The sequence below is a fragment of the Xiphophorus maculatus genome, chromosome 5 (assembly GCF_002775205.1).
Source record: "Xiphophorus maculatus strain JP 163 A chromosome 5, X_maculatus-5.0-male, whole genome shotgun sequence".
NCBI lineage: Eukaryota > Metazoa > Chordata > Actinopteri > Cyprinodontiformes > Poeciliidae > Xiphophorus > Xiphophorus maculatus.
This window is the reverse complement of record NC_036447.1, coordinates 932,204-957,831: the sequence shown is the minus strand read 5'-3', so window position 1 is coordinate 957,831 and position 25,628 is coordinate 932,204. Positions and strand designations below refer to the sequence as shown.

At 41.7% G+C, this 25,628-nt stretch overlaps 2 protein-coding genes and 2 non-coding genes across 4 annotated transcripts; 1 reads left to right on the top strand and 3 right to left on the bottom strand.

Annotated features, from left to right (window-relative positions):
- The first annotated feature begins 112 nt into the window (after positions 1-112).
- Positions 113-200, top strand: trnay-gua. The gene is given in 2 exon segments: positions 113-149; positions 165-200. It is a non-coding gene; the product is annotated as a tRNA-Tyr (tRNA).
- A 374-nt stretch (positions 201-574) lies between these two features.
- trnae-cuc lies at positions 575-646 on the bottom strand. The gene has a single exon. It is a non-coding gene; the product is annotated as a tRNA-Glu (tRNA).
- A 612-nt stretch (positions 647-1,258) lies between these two features.
- LOC102231027 (E3 ubiquitin-protein ligase TRIM21-like) lies at positions 1,259-4,677 on the bottom strand. The gene is made up of 2 exons (XM_005815765.2): positions 4,392-4,677; positions 1,259-2,939 (listed from the first exon to the last, which is right to left on the bottom strand). The coding sequence occupies exons 1-2, from the start codon at positions 4,541-4,543 to the stop codon at positions 1,775-1,777; spliced, it is 1,317 nt and encodes a 438-aa protein (XP_005815822.2). The 5' UTR covers positions 4,544-4,677; the 3' UTR covers positions 1,259-1,774.
- Positions 4,678-18,175: 13,498 nt separating this feature from the next.
- LOC111608636 lies at positions 18,176-25,350 on the bottom strand. Its single transcript, XM_023333987.1, has 4 exons — positions 24,658-25,350; positions 22,818-23,147; positions 22,038-22,199; positions 18,176-20,855 (listed from the first exon to the last, which is right to left on the bottom strand). Exons 1-4 carry the CDS (start codon positions 24,803-24,805, stop codon positions 20,833-20,835), a joined length of 663 nt encoding a protein of 220 aa, XP_023189755.1. The 5' UTR covers positions 24,806-25,350; the 3' UTR covers positions 18,176-20,832.
- Positions 25,351-25,628: the final 278 nt, after the last annotated feature.

Sequence of the window (25,628 nt, the reverse complement as noted above, 5' to 3'; positions counted from 1 at the left end):
ATCTATCGATACCGTGAAATAAAAGTAAAACTAAACTGAAAATATTACAGGCTGAACTGAGGACGGAGTTGCGCTGTGAAATACCTCGCGGTGCCTTTAAGGCGGGAAGCTGCCTTCGATAGCTCAGTTGGTAGAGCGGAGGACTGTAGAGGCGTCTGCCAGGTATCCTTAGGTCGCTGGTTCGAATCCGGCTCGAAGGAGGCGACTGTTTTGTCATTTGTTGTGAAAACGGTGCCGCATGTAAATTATGCCCGAAGTTGATCACGTTTCAAGCAGTCTGTGTTTTTAATACTTTTATTATTGCTTATTTATTTCTTTTTATTGGAGCCTTTCTTTCAATTTGTACATTATTAAATGGACAATTGAATGACTGTCTAAAAATAAGAACAACAAACTTTTCGTGGTCAAGTGCTGGAAATAAACAAATCTTTTTAAGCACAGAACAATAGATTAACTTGTTTAAACACTTTCTTTATGCTGCTCGTTTAGAAGAGGGTTAAGAAGAAACTGAAAATGGCTAAAGGAACAATCTCCTCACCACCTACAGAAAAACTGTTTTTCGAGAAAACAACTGTTCCCTGACCGGGAATCGAACCCGGGCCGCGGCGGTGAGAGCGCCGAATCCTAACCACTAGACCACCAGGGAGCGCTGAGTGCACAGATACATCCTAGACATTTATACTCGAGGTAGCTGAGAGGATGACAGTGGCGAAACCTTGGAGATCTGCATCCAACACCGCTGCTGTCCACCGGACTGTCATATCCGGGCGGTCTCCTTTTTCAGTCCTGGAGCGTCCTTCGCTCCAGGTATCCGGCCCCGTGTGGCCTTTACTTTACATCCAGAGGTCCGTTTTATTCCTTCAGCCGTGGGTCAAACATTCCCCCAACAAAACCCAGATAATGTTTCTCCGGTTAAAGTTCTGGAGCTCAGCGTCTCCTGTCACAGCCTGTGTCTCTTTTTCTATAAGTTCGGGCAGAAGTTGTGACCCAGGTATCTTTTACAAACAAAATAAATACATACAAAATACATAAAACCTGTGCATATACTAATACAAATAATTTCGTTTTTTATAATTTTTATAATTTATGTTTTACTCTGTGGTTAACCTTTTTTTCACAGGATACTTTATTTAATTGTGACGTCACACGCTTCCCTTAAATTCATTTTTCTAAAGCACTTATTTAGTTGGCCGTTTTGTAAACTGTCAGTTGAACAAAATTTATTATATTCTCTTTTTTCATTTAAAGCTTTATTGAACAAGTGGAAAGTGTACAACAACTGGACAAATAAATACGGAAAAATCCAACACTTACATGAACAAAGATGTAACCATGAGTGAAAGATATGCTCAAGGAAATACTTCCAGAAGAGTAACTAACCATTATGGTAGGTGACAGGCAACAAATGTGGTCCTGTGGAGGGAAACGCATGGAGGATATTAGCGCTTTAGCATTAGCATTAGCATAGCATTTTAGCGTTTGTGGAACTAATGTTTATGATTGATGTTTTAGGATTACCACCACTGACTTTAGTTAGTTTCCACTGTGCTCTGCAGTAGGCATATTTTCCACTAATACGTTGGTTATGTTCCACCTAACAATACATGAACGATATGTAGGTTCACTGTAAAATGATAAATTTCATTAACAGTGTTTTGTATTTATCAGAAGTGGATGGTAGAAACTGATCTGAGCGAAGAGCTTGAAGTGGATCATCAGAGACAAAAAGCATTTGGAGAACCAGGAGAAAGGAAGCAGACGGATTATCAGGTTGTTACTGAGGGCCAATGGAGACCGGCGTGATGATCAGAGGGGCCCCGTTCGTCCCATCGTTGTTATGACCTGGACCAAATAATGGGTGGAGTCTCTCAGTGAAGAAGCAGCCAGTGAAGGAGAAGATCAGAGCAGCAGCATCTACATCATAAAAGAAGACCAGACCCTCTTCATAATCCACAAACACCCCCACCTTCTCCAGACCAGACTTCAGAGATAATGGGACGGGAGGGGAAGACAGACCAAAGAACTCGTTTTGGTTCCTCACAGTTAGGGACCAGAAACCGGACCGGGGAATCAGTCTGACGCGATCCGTCCGGGAGACGGACTCTGTGGCCACTCCTATAGTCCAGTTCGTCTTTCCTTTCACCTGGACCTCGAAGTAAAACCTGCCGGAGGAGAAGCTCTGCTCTCCTAAAACAAATTTAAAATACAGAAACCTGTTTGGGTCGTGCGGGAGATTCCCCCTTGGGTTACAACAGCTCACTTGTTTCCCATCATCCGACAGGATGAGTTTGGGATGAACCGTATCCGGATCAAGAGTCACATCCACGGCGTAGCGTTTTGCTCTCATCAGCTCGGCTCGGATCAGCAGCCTGGGAGTTTCCTTCTTCATCACCTCAGTGAAGATCTGCTCCAGCTGTGCGGCAGAGAGCAAACCCACCGCAGTCCGGTTCTGTCCAGAGGTCAGATTCTGGCATCTCTTTGCTGAACTAAATGTCCAAATGTCCTCCATGATTCCCTTTGCCTTCCCTTCAGTTTCTTCTGTTAGAGGAGGGCTGCGACTGACTTGAGAGGATAAAATAAATAAGAGAACCATGCCACATAATATGGCAATCTTTCTGTTTTTAGTGAAGAGATGACCGCTAACTGGACCTGGGATTTCTGCCTCTGCGTTCTGGCGCAGAGCTGATCTTCTGAACTCATCGAGCAGCTCAGCGATCAGAGTGTTGACCTCCAGCTCCGGTCTTGGGAAGAACATCTTTTCACACACTGGACACTGAAACGGGACATCGTCACACACGTTTTCTGTGACGCAGGTCTTGCAGAAGTTGTGGCCGCACGGTGTGCTGACCGGATCCGTGAAGACATTCTGACAGATGAAGCACCGAAACTGGTCCTCAGATAGGAGACAGCTGGCCGTGGACATGCCTGCGCGCCGCGACCTGAGGCAAGAAGGCAAGAAGGCAAGAAGGTGAGATGTTTGAAACCCAACAGCACAGCTGGTCAGTACTCTGAGAGGTCACCAGTCCAGCAACACAGAGACACACAGGACTGACAACAACTGCCTGAGGGCAGCTAACTGTGTCTAATTAATCAGGCATGTCTTCAGAAGACAAGAGGAACCTGGAGTACCCAGAGAGAACCCAGAGAGAACCCAGAGAGAACCCAGACAGCACAGGGAGACCAAGACCAACATAACTTGTTTTTTGGGGGGGGGGTTAGAAAAAAGGAAGATAAAACTGGTGACTGCATAAATATTCACCACTATTAATGTGACTGACATAATTCAACAGAGGTCCTCCCAAATGGTGCCACAGTCACAACCAGAGATCAGCTGATAGCAGAGACTGACCTCTAAGGTCCAGGAGTTCAGTTAAACCATCGACACGTTAAAGGAACGGAGCGTAAATCCGGCTACATCAGGTCGTCCCCAGGTTACCATGACAACGCTGAAGAAGCCATTATGGGAAAGAGGTGATGAGAAAACCCACATCAAGTCAAAAGACACTTCCTGGTCAGTGGACGGACGCTGTGATTGGTGGACACCGAACACCACCAAAAACACGCCGTGCAGCAGGCTGGTGAGGGCAGGAGGTCAAATTAAAACATATTCCAGCTCTTCACAGCTGATCCCCAACCAGACAGAGCTGGAAGAGTTTAGCAGACAAACTGCAGCCTGACTGAGACGGATCCAAACCGACAACCTGCTGGGCGGCAGCCAGGGGCCAAATACTAAACACTGACTGACGGGCGTGAAAACTGCAATCACCTAATTTATGCTACAGATTAGCATTTTCTAGAAATCAGTTTTCACCCTGACATTGAAGGGTTTTTGTTAAAAGTAATTTTGATTATGATTGATTTATAAAAATATTAAAAAGGTAAAACATCTAAGGGTGTGAATACTTTCTACAGACCCAAATCAGTGAAAGGTTTGGGTTCATTTCAGAAACCGTTTGCTTCGGTGCTTCAGTCTTATTAAACATTTTGTTCTGATCTCAGTAAAATGTCCAGATAAAACATAAACACAGGACTAATTATGCGTTATGAAACTATAAACATGTTTAAATTCCTCTGTCTGTCGCTGCTTCCTCTGCATTCGATCATATCACTGCAGGAAAAATCAACCAGTTCGAAAAACAAACATCAAAATGAACCTGGAGGGAAGCAGACAGTCAGATCAGAGGAAGTTCTGCTGCTGATCTCTAAAAACATCATCTGATTTATGGAACAATTAAGGATTTCATCCTTTTGTTGTCCCATCAACAATAATCTGAAACACTTCAGCTTTTCCACGAGCAACAAACCTGCCTGGATGTTTGAACTCAGCTGAAACCGAACAGAAAAGGTGAGTTTGAGAGGAAACGAAGACAGATGTAAAGAGTTTCACTCACCTCCGTTCAGCAGAGACTCTGTTAGAACGCCCTGGTGATCCGGAGCCAGAGTTTACAGAACCGAACAGAACCGTCTGAACAACTGCTGAGCAGCAAACTGAAAGTGAAAGCAGCTCCGGTGTTACCTGCAGCTCCACTTCCCTGATCCACATTTCCTCATCCTCAGAGGGAAACGCTCCAGTTTCCAGGAGGCCTTAATATAAAAGTGTTAAAATCACTAAAGAGTTTGACTTCTTCAGCACCGGCACATCCAATAATAGTTAGCTGTGTGATGCTTTACTCAGTACTTGGTTACCTTCTTGAAAATGAGCCATCAGTGAACATAGAGACAAACTCTGTGGTGGGAGGAGTCAGCATGCTCAGATAAAATGGAAAATCAAGATGCAAGCACATAGTAACCATTACTGACAAAATACAAACTATTTACAATAAAATAGGAAAACCTGTCCGACAACTCAGAGGGTCCAAATGAAGAGAGGTGGAAGAAAAACCTGACAGGGGAAAGAAAGATCCTGGAACAGCAAAACCAACTGAAGTACCAAAACAACAGGAACCATGGAGACACAGAGAGAGAGAGAGAAAACCTGAGCGGAGCAGCAGATCACAGGAGACGTGTCACCGGCTGCCAGCTGGAGAAACCTTTGACCTGCTGACCTGTGCAGCTTCACCTTTGACCTACTTCCTGCTGACCTGTGCAGCTTCACCTTTGACCTGCTTCCTGCTGACCTGTGCAGCTTCACCTTTGACCTTCTTCCTGCTGACCTGTGCAGCTTCACCTTTGACCTGCTTCCTGCTGACCTGTGCAGCTTCACCTTTGACCTTCTTCCTGCTGACCTGTGCAGCTTCGCCTCAGATCGTTTTCACAACCTTTAAAGCTCAGAGATTCTGTTAAACTTCTGACACGTTTGGATTTGTGCAGCCAGTTGATCAGGAATGTTGTTGCTCTGACTGGTTTGCTTTTGTGTTCATTGAATTTAAAATGCACAATTTAAATCTGAAGTGCAAAATAGAAACTGATCATTTGAGTGTTTGGTTTTATTGATGTAAAACACAGATCCATTTTTCTGACGTTCCTCTGGTTCCTGCTGCTGTTTCTTCCCAGTCAGAATCAAGCAGGTTATGAAGTTTATGGTTAGGATTAAATTCATCTGTAATAATGTCCCATCGATGCTGTCAAGTCCAGAAAATAGGTTTTAGTTTTAATTCTTAATCTGTATGTTCAGCTCTAATCAGAACTGTAATGTTGCTTTTGAATCGTTATAAATTATTATTCAACATCCTGATGTGTAACGGTGACAAAATGTGATGTTTCAGTTTGTGTTTTATGACTTTGTATTTTTGTTTTTATGATGTAAAAACTTTGAACTGCCTTGTTGCTGAAATATGATACACAAATAAATCTATGACTTTTTTTTTGACTTGTTTGCTTTTATGTAAAACACAATAAATGTAAAGTGTTTGGCTTTTTGAAATCCCAACTCAATAAGCTTTTCTCAAACAGTGAGGAATGTGTTTGGATTTTAAATATGACAAATTAAAGTTTTTAGAACAACTCAAAGAATGAAGATGAGCCGTTTAGTTTTGTTGTTTTTTCTGTTATTTAATGTGACAAAACTTCAGATCCATCCAGGTGGTTCCAGGTAAACCGAAGGGATTCAGTGATTCCTGGAGCCTGAAGTTGATTCATTCACTTGAACTGAAGTCAGTCGTCGTCTCAGAAAGTTGTTTCTGAATTACAACTTCAGCAAATCAGTGTTTCCATGGCGACAGGATGAGACAGAAACAGTATGAGGTTAGAAACAAACAAATTCATGTTTTCACTCAAAAATGAGAAAAAAATTAAATAATGGAATTTCAACAGAAGATAAGAAATTAATTCTTTAAATTTGTAACCCAGAATTACTGCTGCTATCTTAAGAATTTTTTTCTTTTTACATGTTTATTTTTGGAGGCGGGTCGTGGCCCTTCACGGCCCTTCAAGAGCCTTCATGGCCCTTCGTGGCCCTTCAAGAGCCTTCAAGAGCCTTCACGGCCATTCGTGGCCCTTCAAGAGCCTTCACGGCCCTTCGTGGCCCTTCACGGCCCTTCCTGGCCCTTCGTGGCCATTTGTGGCCCTTCAAGAGCCTTCACGGCCCTTCCTGGCCCTTCACGGCCCTTCGTGGCCCTTCACGGCCCTTCAAGAGCCTTCACGGCCCTTCAAGAGCCTTCACGGCCCTTCACGGCCCTTCGTGGCCCTTCGTGGCCCTTCACGGCCCTTCCTGGCCCTTCGTGGCCCTTCACGGGCCGTTGCGGCGCGTTTCGGGCATGGAGGGCGTCCGGCGCCTTCGACGCTCCACAGACTTTGAGCGTAAAAGTTTATTCCTGACTCCTTTTATATCATAAGGAGAAACAGAAAATGATCTCAGATGAAAGTATGAAAGTGTATCAGAGATGAACTGATGAATGAGTGAAATTTGCTTCTATTCTATTTGATCCAATATTTGGAGGGTAAAGAATAAAAGTGTCTCCATGTAAAAACATTCATAGAAGCATGAACTGCTGACCATTACTCTGCTGCCAGGAAGACACGAGGATCCAATCTTATATTTTGTAGATTTGTTGTACAGAATATTAGATTGCATCCAAAAAATTCAATAAAGAAATATTTGTGTTCAGAGTAACGGTGAGCAGTAAACATAAGGAGGAAAGTTTAAAGAAGAGTCATTATGGAAACAGCTAACGCTGCTGGTTCTGATGAGCGTCGGACCGCAGAACCTCTGACAGTTTACAGTAAATAGCAGCAGCTGGTCACTTTTATGAAGGAAAACCTACCAAATATTGAATGTAGTAATAAATATTTGTGTCTAAATCAGAAGATTATAGGTTTTAGCTGAAACCAAAATGTTGAATTATAACAATGAAAGAACAGAAGAAAGTTTAACTGCATATGTTAAATGGAAAATGTTTATAAAATGTTAAATAGCAAGAAAATAAAGTGGATAAAAACAATCCCAAAAAACTAAAGTCGAAATTATATTTTAAAAATCATAATGAAAGATCAACTGTGAGCAACATAAAATAAACTCAAGTCTAATAAATATCAAGTCACTGATGTTCCAAAGCTGACTGTCCCCTGGTCTTCTCAACACACACACACACACACACACACACACACACACACACACACACACACACCCAAACACACACACGCAAACACACACACACACACACACACACACGCACACACACACGCAAACACACACACGCAAACACACACACACACGCAAACACACACACACACACACACACGCACACACACACGCAAACACACACACGCAAACACACACACACACGCAAACACACACACACACACACACACGCACACACACACACGCTGTTTAGGTAACTGGATTGTTTGTTTCGTTGGTTTTTTTCAGGGGAAACCGGATCACCCGAAGAAAACCCAGGTTTGGAGGTCGGAGCAAACAGTGGTTCTGGTTCGGTTCTGTTGGTCCTGGTGTTTTATCTGGTCACTCAGCTGGAAACAGTGAGTGGATTTTATCCAGATACGACTAAAGGTTCTGATGTTGTCATGTTTGTTCTGTATGAATATTGATAAGATGTGGAAGAAAATATTCACTAATGTTTTAGTTAGAAATGGTTAGAAAATGTGTTTTTGGGCCGGTTCTGAATCGAATTGTCCGTTATTGTTTGCTATTGTAATATTGTATTGTGTTTTTTTTAGTTCTTCATAATCGTCCATCAAAAGATGTTTGGCGTAGCATCAGTGAGGCTGTGATGGATCTCATGGTCTGTTGAATAAATCTGTGGATTTATCTGAATTCATCAGGCCTGGTTCGACAGCCCCACTTCCTCGGCCCGGTTCGGTCGTTGTGAAACGGATCGTGTCATGTATCGGGCCTGGTTTATCTCTTATCCCAGATTTCTGAAACCTACTTTTGTGAAACAGACCTGTTATTTTTCTGGGGATCACTGAACAGATTCTTTATGAAACTAAACATCTTGATGGGTTCAGGAGGCGTTTTCTGATACAAGACACAATGGCTTGGTCCATTGGAGGCTGCCCTAAATCCAGCAGAACCAGGAGGCTGTCTGGGTGGTCCCACCTCTTACAGAGGTCTTTGTAAATGACTTGGTCCAGGCTTTTAATCTTCTCTGGAGACAAGTCATCGAGACCGGCCTTAACTTGAGCCCAGAGGTTCTGGGACAGACGCTCACAGATGGCATGATACTGTTGCCTCGGGTAGCACTGCCCTGATTTCTCAATGATCTTCCAAATCAGCTCACCAATAAGTATCTTGACAGCCAACTCTTTTTCACTTACCTCAGTTTCTTCGACTGAAGTTGAAGTTTCAGTCGAAAAATCAGAAGAGGAAAATGAAACCTCTTTTTCTTCTCTTTCGTCAGTTTCCTGCAGGTTTTCTTTCTGTTGGCTGTCAGCCATCGGAGCCATCGGAGCCATCGGAGCCATCGGAGCCATCGGAGCCATCGGCCACCAGTCAATGTCCTCTGGGTTCCTTGCTGTTGAATCAGAGTCGGACCTTACTTCATCTTCTGCAGCGTTGTTTCCACTGCTGTTGTCTTCAGAGGGGATGAACTCCTCACATTCTGTCCCTGTCTGCCTAAAGAGCTTGGATATGGTTTTACCCACAGCTGAGAAAACCCGTGTGAGGAAAGGTTTCTCCACAGGTCTTACAAGATGTTTCAAGAAACAGGACACGACTGCACTGTCAAATGTTGCCGTTTCTAAAAGCAGTAGGGCTCTAAGTTCACCTGGACACCTCAATACTTTACAGATGCTGCAGTAGATTTTCTTGTAAAGTTTTAAGACTCTTTCTGGGTCGATATGAACTTCTTCCTTCTGAACTTCGGCCCAGATTTTGTCTACGAGTCGTCTGTGTGTGGCTTGAGTGTCCAGAAAAGAGATGCTGGTGTTCCTGTTGGATGCTATAATGAGCTGAGAAATCAGCTCTTGCACCAGGTTGCTCACTGCAGTCTTTTTTTCTTGCTCTTGTAAATCTGCAGAGAGTTGCTGCATTTCAAATGAGGGAACGTATGACAGAGTTTCAGGCCTGATGGACTCAACAGACAGACAGACTTCGTTTACGTAGCCGTCCAAGTGAGGCTGTAAGTTTTCTATTTGAGTAACTTTGACTGGCTGATCATCGGATATAAATTCTCGTACAGACGTTACCTCTGAGACTTTGCCCTCAAATGCACTTTTCTCCAAATAAGGGATGTTTTCGTCCTTGTCCACAGAGGAGGATTTGTCTGTCAGTGAGACGTCTGAGTCTTTATCTGCAGGAGTAAACCGTTCTCCAGGAGGGGTGTGTGCAGAGCTTTTCTCCTCTGGGCTTTCTGGTACACTTGATGGTGTCACTGTAGATGGACGTCTGTGAAAACATTTAGTGAAAAACTTTTTGATCTTCCTCTTCAGACCTTTGACCTTGGATTTTGGTCTGGTAGCTGGGAAAGAAGCTTGGCTCTGGTTCCTGAGTTCTTCGCTGCCATCTGAAGGCCCCTCAGGTTGAACGGAGGAGTCTGGTGTCCCACAGTCAGCCTGATTTCCTGGACAGCTCTTCAGGGAAACCGTGCTGGCAGACCTGACCTGCTGTTTGTCCACTAGCTGAAAAAGTGGAATCCTTTTGCTCCTGGGCAGAGATTTGCACATCAATGAAAATAGTTCTCGTATCACAACAGTGGCTTTTCGAACCACCTCATCCTTTCTGTACATGTCACTGATCTTCTGTATGTAATTCTCTGCAGAATCCTCGTCGTCAGAGAGGAACTTTGATTTGACCCTCTCTGTCACATATTCCACAATTAACCTGTTTAAATTCTCAGTGCTCTCAGTTCGGACCTCTTGTTTGATCTTCATACTTTGTGTAAAAGCTTCAGTGATGATGTTGCCCACAACGTCTCCCACCATCTCACAGGTGAATTCTTCACGCTGGAGTTTCTCCAGAACGGACGCCACGAAGAGCTCCATGATGTCCCCCACAAGCTGAGCCAGCTTGCAGCTGGTTCTCTGATCTGGGGTTCCTGAAGCCAAACTCATCCACTGCTCTGGTGAGAGGTCACTGAAGAAGCAGTGGACGGCGGGTTTCACGGTCTGCGTGGTAATCACCTGGTTCTGCTCTGAAGGGGAACTCATGGCTGGTTCTGGTTCTGGTTCTGTAAAATCACTTTTCTGTGTTCAGTTACAACTGAATGCTGAGACGTGAAGAGAACAAATGAACTGAAGTAGCTGCTGTCTGTGTGACGTCGATTCATACGTCACAGAGATCAAAGAAGCTAGTTAGAACAGCTAACACGCTGTATGTGGGCGGGGCTTAGCGCTCTTTCTGGCGCGAAAACGTCACGGTTTTAAAAGGAAATCAGGGAAAATGATCCATAAAGGTGGGAATGTCGGAGGTTTAGTGGAATCACAGGAAATAAAAACACAACATATCTGCAGAACAGATATTAATCTCTGACATTTATGAATAAACGCCAATTAAGAGCATCAGTTTAGCTTCAGTAAATATTTACATTCATTTACACCAGTCGTAGTTTGCACTTTATGGAAGAAGGTAAAAAATATCTATTATTCCTTCTGACTTTTATGTATTTTTCACTCATTACAAATATCTGGTTATTCATCATGAAGCCACGCAGTTCCCATAAAACGTCACTGGATGGCGCTGTTGCACTTTTCCCAGATTTAAAGGTGTTTATTTTTGAAAAGCTGAACTTCAACAGCCAAGTGAAGAAAGTGGAAAAGTTTTACTGCACAGGGACCAATTTTAGCTTCAACTGTCAGGATTACATTTTTCAGCTGATGAAAATCCAAAACGTCTGAAAAAGTAACAAAACATCAGAACTACAGCAGCTAACGAACCTGCTGTGCCCAAGCATACTGACACCGGAAAGTTGAGTGGAAGAAAATGTCCAAAAAAGGAATAAGGAGAGAGCTGTTTAGTGATCCAAAGTTTTCTTTTCATAAAATAAAGTTTTTATTTGTAAATCAAGGTTCCAAAGGAAGAGAGGAGAGGATCAGGACCCAGTCCAGTCAGAGATGATCTTGGTCGCCATGACAACTGCTGGTTCTGGTCCACTGGGTTCTGAAGTCCACCATCAACGCAGCGTCTACCAGAACCTTCATGCTTCCTTCTGCTCACAAACTTTATTGAGAGGCTGATCTGGTGCCCAAAGTACCAACATTTCTTTAGTCACCATGGCAACAGTGGTACCCCTTCCTGACCCGAACCCCAGAGATGCTCCATGGGAGACGATGAGACACCAGGACCAAGAACACAGATGAGGCATCGCAGGAACCTGATACCGACGTGATTCTGGAAGGAAAATGGTTTTATTCAGATATGTGGACCGGATCAGAACCTGAAACCTGGACCAGAACATTATAAGGTAAAACTGTTCATAAACCCATCTGATCGGTTTACTGGAGGAGAGAAAAACTCTTTTTACAGAAAAAGAGAAATTTTTCTGTTCATCAGCTAAAGGTCATTTTATTTATATAGCACATTTTCAGCAACAAGGCAATTTAAAATACTTTACAGGAATTAAAAGTAAATATAAACAAAATAAACCAAAGAGCAAAAGAAGAAAAATAATCCAATGTTGATCTAAAGTCTGTAAAGCAGGAGCTCCTGGTCCTGGTCCTGGTCCTGGTCCTGGTCCTGTTCCTGGTCCTGGTCCTGGTCCTGGTCCTGGTCCTGGTCCTGGTCCTGGTCCTGTTCCTGGTCCTGGTCCTGGTCCTGGTCCTGGTCCTGTTCCTGGTCCTGGTCCTGGTCCTGGTCCTGGTCCTGGTCCTGGTCCTGTTCCTGGTCCTGGTCCTGGTCCTGGTCCTGTTCCTGGTCCTGGTCCTGGTCCTGGTCCTGGTCCTGGTCCTGGTCCTGTTCCTGGTCCTGGTCCTGGTCCTGTTCCTGGTCCTGGTCCTGTTCCTGGTCCTGGTCCTGGTCCTGGTCCTGGTCCTGTTCCTGGTCCTGGTCCATTTCTGGGTCAATAAAACAAACAGATTTGTCTTTAAACACAGATTTTCCTCTTAAGGACATAATTTATACCAATAAGGCCTAAAATTAGCTTTTAAAAGAACCTAGCTGTAGGTTCTTTTAAAAGCTAAAATTAGGTTCTACATGTCTAATATCTATTCCAGATAGGAATATTTATTCCCGATATTCCCGTCTGGAATAGGCAGAACTGTTCCAGATCGTTCTGCCTGCAGGACAGTCTGACCCGGGAGTGCTGAAAACCCAACAGTTACATCCTTATTAAACTGATCATCAGCAGTGAAACGGATCAGAAACTGAGGTCAGAGGTCAAAGGGCAGAAACAGGAAGTAAATAAATATTGCTGCTCCTTTTCCTGACCATCTATTGATTGAACTGTTCTGTTAGTTAAACTCCAGCCAAACCCGTCTGTCATCAAACATTTTAAAAATATCTTCCAGTAGCAGATTATTTCCAGTCCTGTGTTATTCCACCAGCTCTGAGCTTACAGCCGGTTCACACACAGAGCCCTGAGGGATCCCAGAAGATCTGCTTCATCTTTACCAACATCAAGTCTTAGTTCACAGAAAGAAGAAGAAACTGAAGATGCTACATCTAAAAGTTCATTTTCCCAAGGAGTAACAATAAAAATGAAGTGATGGAACATGTTGAAGGCAGAGAAGAAGTATAAATAAGAAGTATAAATGTATTAAAAATACACTTCTTTTCTGGTACAAGTTTATGAAAATAAAATGATGAATGTATTGTATTTATGTTTCCTTTGAACAATTTTCTGACTGCTGTTTGTGAAAATGTGCTTTAGAAACAAAACTTTACTAACTTATTGTTCTACTACTTCTAATATCAGTTGTGATGAATTCTGATTTAAAATGGAGAAACGTTTGTGGGAAAGAAGGATCAGAGCAGAATGAGTTGGAAAAGTTCTTCAGAAAGGATCCGTCAGCCGGTCCCGACCCGGAGCGCCGAGCTGATCTGTGGATCAGTTTCCTCTTGGCTTTGGTCACAAACTGCTGCTGCTGCTGGTCAGATCAACTCTGGTCTTCTCTGCAAAGATCAACACAGCTCTGCATTACGCAGCAAAGATTATGATCAGAATATCATCTGGTAGCATAAATAAAAAATGTTTCACACTAAAACCGTCCGATTATTCCTGAAATGTTCTTCAAGTTAAAAGCAAATATTAAATCTGTATGTTCAGCTGAGTTGAGATTTACTGAAAATGTTGAATAGAAATAAATAATCACAACTGAGTTTTAATATTTATATGATAAAAAGACTCAACTTTTATGATACTAACCGAAATATGTCTTCAGTGCGTAACTAAAGAGTCCCACGCAGAAGATGCAGCCAATCACAATGACTGCAATTACCCAGGGTTCCCTGCTGTGAGGGGGGTCAGAGGTCACTGGGATGGGGTCTGTGAAGCAATCAGGAGACAAACAGGGTCAGGGTCAGATTAGAGTCAGATTCCTGACCAGCTCCACCATCATTACAGGAAGTATTAATGCATCATGTTTATTTCTCTTGGTTTTTGCACCAGAAACAGAGACAGCACAGATTAACAGGTTATAACAGTGTTATAACAGATTAACAGGTTATAACAGTGTTATAACAGATTAACAGGTTATAACAGGTTAACAGGTTATAACAGTCTTATAACAGATTAACAGGTTAAGTTTATAGGAGTTGAACTCGTTCAGCTCCTCTCTGATCATCCAGAGTAACAATCAATAATCACAACCTGCAAATCAAAATCCTGCTTCAAACACAGGAAAACTTAATGCAGTAAATACTTTCATGTTGTGTTTAGGAGAGCATACTCATATTGTCCATTTTAGTTAGTATTTGTTTTAATGTATTTTACTGTCAGATGTGACCAACATTACATGAAGTGGCAAATATTATTTATTTGAATTGTATTTTATTGTTTGCCTTTTTGAAATTCAATAGTTGTTGATTTATTTTCTGTTTATTAATTTAGTATTTAAAATGAACATGTTGACATTAAAGTTTTGAATGAAAATGTGTAGTTTGAAGAAAATAAGTCTTATATAATCTGCCTCTTCTCTCAGAAGCTGACAGGCAGACAGGCAGGCAGACAGACAGACAGACAGACAGACAGACAGACAGGCAGACAGACAGACAGACAGACAGGCAGGCAGACAGACAGACAGACAGGCAGACAGACAGACAGGCAGGCAGGCAGGCAGGCAGGCAGGCAGGCAGACAGACAGATTTTGTTTTTGAACAGAGGGAGGGTGATAGTCCAGACTGAGTTGTGGTTAAACTGATTAATTCAAAGTTAAACTGCCAGTAGAAACCAGATCGTTTCTTTGTCGTGCTGCTAAATATGATCCATAAATCTGCAAAAGAAAAATGCAGAGCCTGAAGTTCAGCTGAACTTTCTGGCATCTCATCAGGAACAGGAAACGCTCAGATCTTCTTACTGTGGCTTTAATGTTTCTGAGACTTTGTCTCATGTTTTGGTTTTGAACCGAGTCACTCACCCTCTACAGTCAGGTTGAAGCGTTTTCTGGTTCCTCTGCCGTTGATGATCTGTCCAAGGTAAACATCAGCGTCTCCAGAAGAGAGAGCGTGAATGGTGAGCGAGCCGGTTCTCAGGCTGAGGTCAAATCTCCTCCGCTGGTTGATCTGATCCTTTCCGATGTAAACGTTGTAGATCACAGAGCTGCTGGCACCGTGCGACCAGACGACATGGTCGTCATGTTTCAGATCTTGGACCCCAAGGTCAAAGGTGACATTTTCACCAGTCTTCTTTGTCAGGTGTTGAACTTCCTCTGCTGCAGTCAAAGCAACTAAACAAGGAAAACAGGAGAGAAAAAAGCTCACATTTAGAAACTGAACAATTCTTTATCTTTTCTCCTCAGAGTCAGAAAACGTTTCTGTTAAAAACTCGTCTCTGTGTTTCAGTAAATCAACTCAGGATCTTCTGCTACATTTATTATATAAAGTTTTACATCTTCTGGAGTCACTGAGAAAACTAAACATGCAATCAGGCTCACAACAGACTTTCTGAGGTGTATGCTAACACGTCATGCCCCACCGCCATGGCATAAACTCATCTTTAATTAAAGTATCAATAATAATAAATGGACATATATGTGAATTAATTAAATACGGTTCGGTTCTGGTCCAGATTCTGGGTCTGAAGAGCAGCAGCTGCGGTTATTTCTCAACAGAGAACCTCGAGGTTCTGCTTCTGATGGACTAAATGAACCCATTTATTTATTTATTGTCTTATAAATAAATGTTCCTGGCCCAAACATAATAATAAAGACTCAGATCATGAACTTTATTATATTTTAAATACAAACAAAAAATAAAATTCACATCACACCAAGCTAATATTATGTAGTTTTACAGAACAGCAGCTCAGATCTCTGACCAGCTTCTCTGCTTTTCTCTTTATTACTGTCAGTTCTTCAGAGAAACGAGCTGCTAGCAGCGATGCTAATTCACCGTCACTCCGTTACTAAACTTAACCATCGTGTTCCTGTCGCTCTGTGATTAAACTCATAATTGGATCCTCTGTACTGAGCAGCTCTCTGATAGCAGGCGCTGTGTCTAGGAACAAGTTTAACTAAATATTGTATAAGAAGATAAATATGGGTAAGACAACAATGTAATGCAGTGAAAAATAAATTCAAGCAAATCATATACCATCCTTAAAATAGTTGCAAAGTATTTAGATATACAAAAATAAACCATAATAAAATCAATAAACACCCAAGGCAGGTAAGTGGGAAGTTGCTTAAGTTTTTTTAAGTACAGTCGTAAAACATTAAACACAGATGCTTATGATCCTAGAATTTATTTTACCTCCATACATGTCAGGAACATGCTGTCATCTCCTCAAATAAAGTTATACCAATCATATATTGATCATTAAGAAGAAGTTTTATGTTGACAAAACCCAAAATCACCTTCAGTAAACAGATAAGGAACTACAAACATTATTTATGTTGTTATTTTTGTATTATTTATTTACAGATCACATGTGACAGATGGACTGGTGGTACCACCAACGCTGCATTAAGGTCCAACAAACCGACACAGACTGCTGCTGTGCAAAGTGTTTATAGATTTTATGTTTGTACCAATCTAATTCTGTAATGACTGCAGTTCAGTGGATTTTCAGTTTAAACATGTGGCATAAATTTCCTTGATGTAATTAGTTTTCCAAACATTTTTGTTATGAATATGTTTGTGCATGCTTTACATTTAGCAAGGTTGTTTTGTCAGATTTATTTCCTTCAGTATCCTTGCAATAGAGATAATAAAGAAATAAAATTTTCTACATAATCACATTTGTTCCCATAACTGCTGGTATAAGTTTTATATCAATAGGATGATATTTGAGGAAAATAGAGGGGGCATGCAGATATCGGCAGGCTAATAATAGGCTTTGCCAAAAAATGCATCCCCTGCTAAAATGGAGAAATAAAGAGTTAAGATGGATTTGACCTTTTCTACGTAATGACACTTGTTCTCTGAGCTTCTGCTATAAGTTTCATATCAACAGGACAAAAGACAGGGGATATAAATATTGGCAGGCTCAGAAATTAAAATCATCTCACTACATTAATAGACTAGACAGTAAAGGATGATATAAAATGTTCTACATAACGGGCTTCTGCTTTGTAATGCTTTAAGCTATTATGGTGTTAAAAGAAAAATCGGAGAATTTCAAACCATCAATATTTTCATCAGACACTGAAAAACGTTTGACTCAATAAAGCTATAAAAACCGGATTTATTTCAATTAATCCGCGAAATAAAACCCACCGTTTTATGGCTTACATGGTTAAGAAACGTGATAATGTTACGAATAAAAGTTTTAAAAGTTTCCTCTTCGGTCAGATTTCAGTCCGTTTTCTCACCAATATGGAGAGTTTAGAGAGATACGCGCTGCTGCGGCATGGCGCGCGTTTCTCGGCATAACACCGGTGCCAATATCTAAATATCTAAATGTCTAAATGTGTAAAACTTCTGAACATGGCAGCTAAAGGTCTGAATCCCATCAGGACGGAGCCGTAAAGAGGTGAGCACTCACCGAGAAGAATGGCGAAAATCCCTGAGCAGATAAGAGGAGACATGATGGGAGAAGGCACCGAGTGGCTGAAGCTGAGAGAGAGACGGGCTGGTGAAGACTGAGGAGGAGGAGGAGGAGGAGGAAGAGGAGGAGGAGGAGGCGTCCGTCCTTCCCTCTCTGTTCCTCTAAGAAAAAGCTCACACGAGGTGACTTTCTGAAATGCTGAGTCATTTTCACTGTAGTGTTTTTAACTTCACAGCTGCAGCAATTCCTCGGTTGTTCTTCACACCAGCTGCTTAGAATCTGTGCCTTACAGCTGAATATTAATATATGTTTAGTGATGATTGTTTGCCAAGCCAAACATCCAACAAAAGTTCCATCAAACCATTATAAGGCGCTGGGGTCCAGTTTCTGTACACAGGCAGAAAAAGGTTCATTGTCCAAACTTGTTGTTTGTTCTGGATGATTTATTTTCCTATTTCAGCAAAAAATGTCAGAGTTCAAACTTTCCTTTGTTCTCATGCTGCCTCTCTTGCTCTGGTAAAAACCATAAACCCCAAACACCAACATCCCTGCTGGTCCTTTTCTGTCTTTACGCCTCACTGATAGAAAGTGGACTGACCCACGTTACTTCCTGTCTTACTTAGAAAGAAAGTAAAGAAAGAAAAAATAATAAAACAAAAGATAAATAGAATCAACAATTATTAACCTGCAAATAAACTCTGTAAATAATATAAATAATAAAAATAGAAATTTAAGAATTAACTACCAAAATTCAAGTGGATAAAGCAATAAAGAATAAATAGCTCCAACAGTATGAAAGAAGAAAAACCTCTGGACCCCGGTTCTTTCTCTGCAGGGGTCCAGAGGAAGAGCCGGTCACTGGGTCATGACCGGGCTGCACGATGAGGCAGGTGGTCATAATGTTATGCCCGGACACTTTTAGTTAGCATTTATCCTTCACTAGTGTAGCACAGGCTAACTACTGCCATGCTTAGGGTAAGGGTAAGGGTTACCCTAACCCTAAAATCAGGTTTTGCCTGAGAGGCGACGATATCCTGCAATATTTTTACACATTTTCTCAGCAGCAGAGACACAGAAACAAACTCGTCCACAACGACAGGCTGACAATCAGCAGGTTCACAAGACTTCTGTTGAAAGTGACTGAATAACGTGATTCACAGTTTTAATCAGAGCAACCAGTTTAGTGTTTGTTTTGTTTAAAACCGGACAGTTGGCCACGATGTGTCCTCTCTTTTTACTATAAAATCACGTTACTTTAGTTTTTAAATCCAAGACATGATCCGACTCCCAGAGCACAGCAGCTGAATCTGTTTTCCAGTTTTTACTCCTTCCCGTTATTTTCAGAAACGGGAGACCATGCAGTGGTCAAAGTGCAGAAAAAGGAACATTTATTAACAAAAATTACAATGAACTGTGATAGTCAGTGGTGTGAGGCAAATGCTTGGATGTGATGTATGATGTAAAGGTGCAAAAACAAAGACAAACTCAAATGTGCAAAAGGAGGAGAGCCGAGGCCGACAGCAGAGAACCACAAGCGGCAGAGCGGACCCAGAAGGTGGAGACGGCCCAGAAAGGCTCAAATACTTAAAGGACCAACAACACCTGCAAAGGGGCGGAGCAAAAGGACAAACACCTCAGCAACTCAGCCCTGCAGGCCCAAAACCCAACACTCTGAAATAACTTTCACACACCAGAGGGAAACTGAATCAGTTCAGACTGAGGCAGAAAATGCTGACACAGTTATTATTACCATAAAGACTGAATTATGATTATTATGCTTCACAAGCAGACAGTTAGAGAAACATCTGTGAAGATTAAAACTTAAAACAATAAATTAACAGAACAAAAAATCCGTTTCAGATGAAAGAAAAGTTCTCCAGACACAATTTGATCTTTTTATTTCAGTTTAAATTGACATTAATGATTTATTGAACAAACTCCTGGTCCAGATTTTTGCAGGTATTACATGTGCACTTATCAAGTTTGAGTTCATTTCAAATAAATTAGATTTTTGGTTTTAAATAAAATAACTTAACCTTAAGCATTAAATAAGAGCCTATGACAACATGCTGGCTGTTTTATGAAGATGTTTAAGCAAAATATTTGGTTTTCTCTAAGGGTGCACCGATTTATCGGCCAGACGATTTATTGCCGCCAATTTCCTGAATTTTGGGAGATGGGTGATCGATTGATTTTTACATGTGAAGCTGATCTTATCCACTGATGTTATCGACCTCACCAAAGGTCACCAAAGGTCAGCAAAGGTCTAAAAGTCGACCTCTGCCCTCTGCTCTCCTGTGAGAAAGCTCTGACTGACAGACATGTCTCCATGTTTAAGGTAACAATAGTGACCAAACTGTTCAGCAACTTGAGCCAAAATTCAGACAAAACGTATCGGCCAAAATCTGAACCGGTAAGTTTGGCTTTTTAAAAGATTGGTGATCAACTGTTAGATCTTTTAAATCTTTTAATAACCTGCTCACCATTTTTAGCCCTTATGAGATCCTGAGATGAAAAATGCTTCTTAACATCAAACAACAAAACGTTTTAGGGGATTTAGCTTTGAAGCGCTAATGCTAACTGAACAGAATACATTTTTACTGTAAAATCAAAGGTTAGGCACGTTGTTTCAGTGTTTTCTGTGAAATATCACTCTTTGTTTAGTTTGTTGTAGAATAAAATATTCTAATGAAAATGGATCTGGGAAGCTGAAATACCTGCATTGCTACTTAACACTCTTTACTGGCTGGTGTTTGCAAAGCAGCAAATGATGGAGCAGCATTTATTTTCCTTGGTGCTGATTGGCTGAACCCCTGAGAACAGCAGGAATGCAGACTAGATGTTAGCTTTAGCTGTAGCGCTGGGATAGTTCCCACTGACTGTATTAATGCACATTAAGGTAAATTTGGTCTTTGAACTGTTGAACTAGGCAGACAGAATCATGAAACAATGATACAAACATGAACCAGGTCCCAGTGGTTCTCCCTGAGGAGAAAGGAGAACCATGATCAGTAGCAACAGAAAACTCCCAGAATCTGAACAAGAAATGAATGAATGACACTAAAATGTTCAGTTTCTGACTCTATACATCGTTCACTGCTGCTGGCAGGAAATGTTGGCGGAAGAACTGAAAAGAGTTCAGTGGAAATCTGGAGGCTTTTTTGGCAGGAGACAGTTTGGATCAGCCAAGGCCCGGTGGTGAGGAGACAGTTTGGATCAGCCAAGGCCCGGTGGTGAGGAGACAGTTTGGATCAGCCAAGGCCCGGTGGTGAGGAGTCAGTTTGGATCAGTTGAGGCCCGGTGGTGAGGAGTCGGTTTGGTGGTGAGGAATGGAGAGAAGGTTGAATGTTGGGAATCAGACCATCGTATCATTGCTGCCTGTGGAGAGGACAGAGATGAGCATCGGTCGGTCAGAAAGGTTAGGAAATGAAACCGTAACCATTTAATGAGTGAATGAATCATTTGGAATATTGATGAATTAATAAATTAATCAGAAAAGTTTGTTTTTAATTACTGTATGTTTAAACAGATTCTTCTGATCTAATGAAACTTTGCACTGGGGATAAAATAAGATTCCAGATTCAGGATGAGGGAGAAAAACATCCAGCTGAACAAGTGATGATGAGTTCAGGCGACGTCGGTTTATTCTGCGTTTAAAAGCATCTCAGGGATTTTTCCCATCACAATAATTAAATTAAGCTGCTTAGATCCAAACATCTGATCCCTGGATGAGGAACCAAACATCAGGGCTTTTTTACCAATAACATTTAAATACTTTATATTGGCCTTACATAAATGAAGACGTAAAGTGAAATGTTAAAGTTTGAAATAACGCTAACGCTGCTTAGCTAAGGGATTTCTGCTCACCGCTGGATTATGTTGTTTTTTGTTATTAAAGTTTTTATTATTTTAAAACACATGTATAGAACTTCTCCCAACCCCGAAATAAAAACCACAAATGGAGCAAAACAAAACAAAACCACCAGGTCAGCCCATATTAATTAATAAAAGTTTCACAAAAAAATTGGCATTTATAAATATCCTCGATGTTAGCAGAAACAACCACAGTAAACAGAAATAATCACTCGTCAGCACTTTCCAAAACAGCAGCTCAAAGGAATTTACTCGTCCCAGCAGGAGAGGAAACCGTTCCAGGATTTTGTGAAGTTTTCTAACTCATTATTTAGCTTAGCCAGCTTTTGTTCATATTTCCAACATTAATTCCAACCAGTTTTTAATATTCAGAACAGTTGCAGATTTCCATAGGATTGTTCTGGCAGCCGTGACCGGCCTGCACCACGGTGCTTTGGGGTTTTAACATATTAGGCATCATTATCTGATCTCCCAATAAGCAAAGTCTTGGTGACATGAGAATCCCCAACCCATCCACTGCTGCTGTCCAGGATGGGGAGAGGTGAATGGATTATGTTGTTAAACTTTAAGGGGATTCAGAGAAACACAGTTTAACTGGATCTGTTTCATTTGTCCAAATGGAGAGAAAAATAAACAATAAAACAACATTAATATGATAAAAATAAAACACCTTATAAAAGTACTCACGTAATTTTTTCTTCTTCACTATAAAAGCAATGAGGGAACAGATGAGAATGAGAATGAAAACGACGCCGACACAGATAATGATCCAGGTGTTTGAATGTTGTTGAGATTCAGCTGTTGGTTGGATGGGTTGGATGGGTTGGATGGGTTGGATGGGATCAGGCCCTGTGAAGCAAACAGCAGCAGGTTTTATAATAAGTTTCCATTTCTAGGATTTTTCCAAATCCAATTTAAGAGATTTTTAATCTACAAGCTAAATAATATAATAATAAAGTTCAGGAGTTAAAATCCTCCAAAACATTTAGAGTTTGAAATGTTTTTAGCGTTTTGCATGGAGGTTTAGACGACCATCAAACTTTGCTAAGAGAGAATCTAAGGTTTGAACCCGACTGGTTGAACTGGGACCAGTGAGCAGATTTAGTTCATTTTAGTTTCAGAGGTTTTTCCCGTTGGTGAGAGAAGAAGCTCGTCGTCTGCTGATCCGAGTTACGGTCAGAGTTTCGGCTCTTTCTGGAAGGTTGGTCCAGATTTGTGGAGCATAGAAGCTGAAGCTGCTTCTCCATGTTTGGTTCTGGTTCTGATGCCGAGCAGAACCAGAACCAGAAGACCTGAGAGGCCTGAAGGTTGATCCGACAGCAGCAGATCTTTAAGCCAATCAGTGATTTATAAACTAACCGAAACATTTTAAAGTCTATTCTCTGAACTACAGGGAGGCAGTGGAAGGACTGGCCTAGTCAAAGCACCACTAGGACCTGTATGTACTGATCCAGCTGAGACACTTACCCTTCACCGTCAGGTTGAAGAATCGTTTGGTCCCGTTGCCATTGAAGATCTGTCCACAATAGACTGCCGAGTCGTTAGCTGAGAGATTTTTAATGGTCAGAGCGCTGGTGGTCCGATCCAGTTCAAACTGGTCCCGTTGGGTCAGTTTATCGTGACTCCCGATGTCGATGGAGAAGAGAACATTTTCCTCCCCCGTCTTTGGACCGTAGGACCAGACCACCGTGTCGCCAGGTTTCAGCAGTTTGTGTCCCAGGCTGAGCGTCACGTCGTCACCAACCTTCCTGGTTACATTTACTGCAGCAGCTGCTGCAGCTGCAACTGCTGCAGCGACTGAAACACAAACAGACCACAGAGTTAGAAACTAAATGCTCCAGATTCTCCATATAGATAATGAGTTGATCCTGGGGAACGGAGACATTTTCTCCACAGAACCCGGTCAGTTCACAGAACCAGTCGGTCCGTTTCGTCTCACAGCCACCGGAGGGGAAAGAAGCCGAAAATGTTTAAGAGCATTTCAACAGAAAGTTACTCAAGCAAAAGTAAAATGTGGTGAAAAAGTATTTGGTAAAACGTTTAATCAATCATTTCATATTTACATCATCATGTTGACCAAAATATAAAGTTCAGTGGAAATGTTGATCATTTAAGGACAAAAATTACAATAATTCAAAAAGTGTCAAAAAGGAAAGTCAGGATAAAGAAAATTTTTCCAAATTAGTTTCTGTCAGTGAAAAACTGATGAAACTGACAGAAACTGCAGGTGTGTGTCTGCTGAGTTTGTGGTTGAAACATGTTTGTTTTTCATTCAGTGGGTTGAAAATCCAAACATTTTTCTGACACTTCATAGTAAAATTACTGGAGTAAAAGTAAAAACGTACAGCGTAGTAAAAATACTCCTAAAAGTACTTTCTTTTCAAAAAAGTCACTCAAGTAAATGTAACTTGTTGCTCCTGAACTAACCTGAACTCTATTCAAGGCATCAGACAAATGAGGCAGAAAACACAAAAAGACTCAAATCTGATCTGATAATCACTGTCAGAAAAATGATTTCATTCTGAAACATTTTCTCTACTTAATAGTTTCTGTCAAAGCAGAAGATGTGAGAACAACGGAGGAAACGTGTTTCATCCCGGATACTGAATATTACAGTATTTGTCCATCACTGTTTACCTCTGACTCCGGCTGCATCTGAAACATGCGACATACATGATGCATGTTGTTTATTGTGATCATTTTCTGCCTCCAGTGAATTTAAACATTGTTTGAGGTTATAATATTACACAAATTAAAACATTTACTACAGAATTGTGCGTTAAATGAGAAGCTTATAACTGTTATTAATCTGACAAAATGAGCCTCTTTGCTGAAAATTATCTGTAATTACAATAAAATGTATCTATAGCTTTAAAAACAACAATATCCGGGTTTAATCAGTTTTATAATGTAACGTTCTCAGGTTCTGAATGACTTCAGAATCCAATTCACGGTTTAAACTACAAACCTCCTGCAGGCTTTCATCGACCTGAGCTGCTGCTGATGCAACGGAGCCCGAACTGGATCGGTCCGTAAAACCCAGAAACTCCGCGTCTCTCCCTGGAGATGTTTAAAGGTTTCTGTTGCTTTCCAAACTTTCATCGGACTCCGGTGTCTTACAGGTTCTGTTCTGGTTCGGCACCAACAGCCTATAGCTCTCCTAAACCCCGCAGATAAAATGCGCATAAACTCTGAACCGAACCTGACAACATCTGAACCGAACCTGACAACATCTGAACCGAACCTGACAACATCTGAACCGAACCTGACTTCACAAAGACACAGAAATAAGAACCGAAAAACTCACAGAGAAGCAGAACCTTCCAGAAATCCATGCGAGAAACAGCAGCGAGGTGAATCCGTCCGTCTGTCCTGAGCTCTGACACCCGGCACGGTTTCACACACACAGCCTCACACTCACCGACACTCCCACAGGCTTCCAACTTCAAGTGCATTTCGTTGGGAGGAGCCGTGATTGGTCAGAGCACCTGACTCGGATCTATTAATAAGGACTTTCCTCTCCCCCCGTTCGTGTCGGGGGGCAGGAGCTCATGAATTCACCGGCGGCCAGCGCTCAGTGATGGTATGAAGGTCATTTTGTTGCATCATAAATATGACGCGGCGCCTCTTCAAGGACAAACTGACAGTTTCTCTCTAATTAAGCCAAAAGAAAAAATACATCCACATGCTCGGGTTTGAGAAAATGACCTCTGCTTACAGTTGAAACCAGAAGTTTACATACAGTTAATAAAGAGACACGCCCACTTTTTTTCTGCAGTAAAACCAAACAGTGTGACGGCCACAGCAGAACCTGGACTTTGTTGTCCAGAGAGACTCTGTCCAGGGAGACCGATCTGGATCTGAGCTTTTACTTCCTGGTTGATGTCTTTAGATGTTGCATCAAAACAGTTCAGTAGACCCGGTTCTATAGGAACCAGAACTCCATCATCTGTTCCACCTCCAGCTGCTGTGGTTCTGAGTCAAACCAACCTGTTCCCCTCCTGGCCTGTGGGGGCGCTGCACCAAGAACCACTGAAGGAAACGACACAAAAACCTCTGAAGACACTGAGAGCAACTTCCTTCTTCACCAGATGGAAACAAGATGGAGGCGTCAGATTTTAGAGCTGGAGGATTTCTCTTTAGTCTTTGGCTGAAGACCAGGAGCCATTTCTGCTGCTAGTGCTAGGCTAGCATGTTAGCTTTGGTTGTATTTACCCAGAATGCCCTTTGCTGTAGTCCACTTCCTGCTTTTGGAGCGGGCTCCGGTCCGCTTGGTGT

What these genes read in the sequence shown, in the direction of transcription:
- LOC102231027 (XM_005815765.2), bottom strand. Translation starts at nt 4,543, where the DNA reads ATGTGGATCAGGGAAGTGGAGCTGCAGGTAACACCGGAGCTGCTTTCA. An exon ending in AGAGTCTCTGCTGAACGGAG is followed by an intron (nt 2,940 to 4,391) that starts GTGAGTGAAACT and finishes TTCTTGCCTCAG; the next exon opens with GTCGCGGCGCGCAGGCATGT.
- LOC111608636 (XM_023333987.1), bottom strand. Translation starts at nt 24,805, where the DNA reads ATGCACTTGAAGTTGGAAGCCTGTGGGAGTGTCGGTGAGTGTGAGGCT. An exon ending in CTTCAACCTGACGGTGAAGG is followed by an intron (nt 22,200 to 22,817) that starts GTAAGTGTCTCA and finishes TTTGCTTCACAG; the next exon opens with GGCCTGATCCCATCCAACCC. An exon ending in AGTGAAGAAGAAAAAATTAC is followed by an intron (nt 20,856 to 22,037) that starts GTGAGTACTTTT and finishes TCCTCTCCACAG; the next exon opens with GCAGCAATGATACGATGGTC.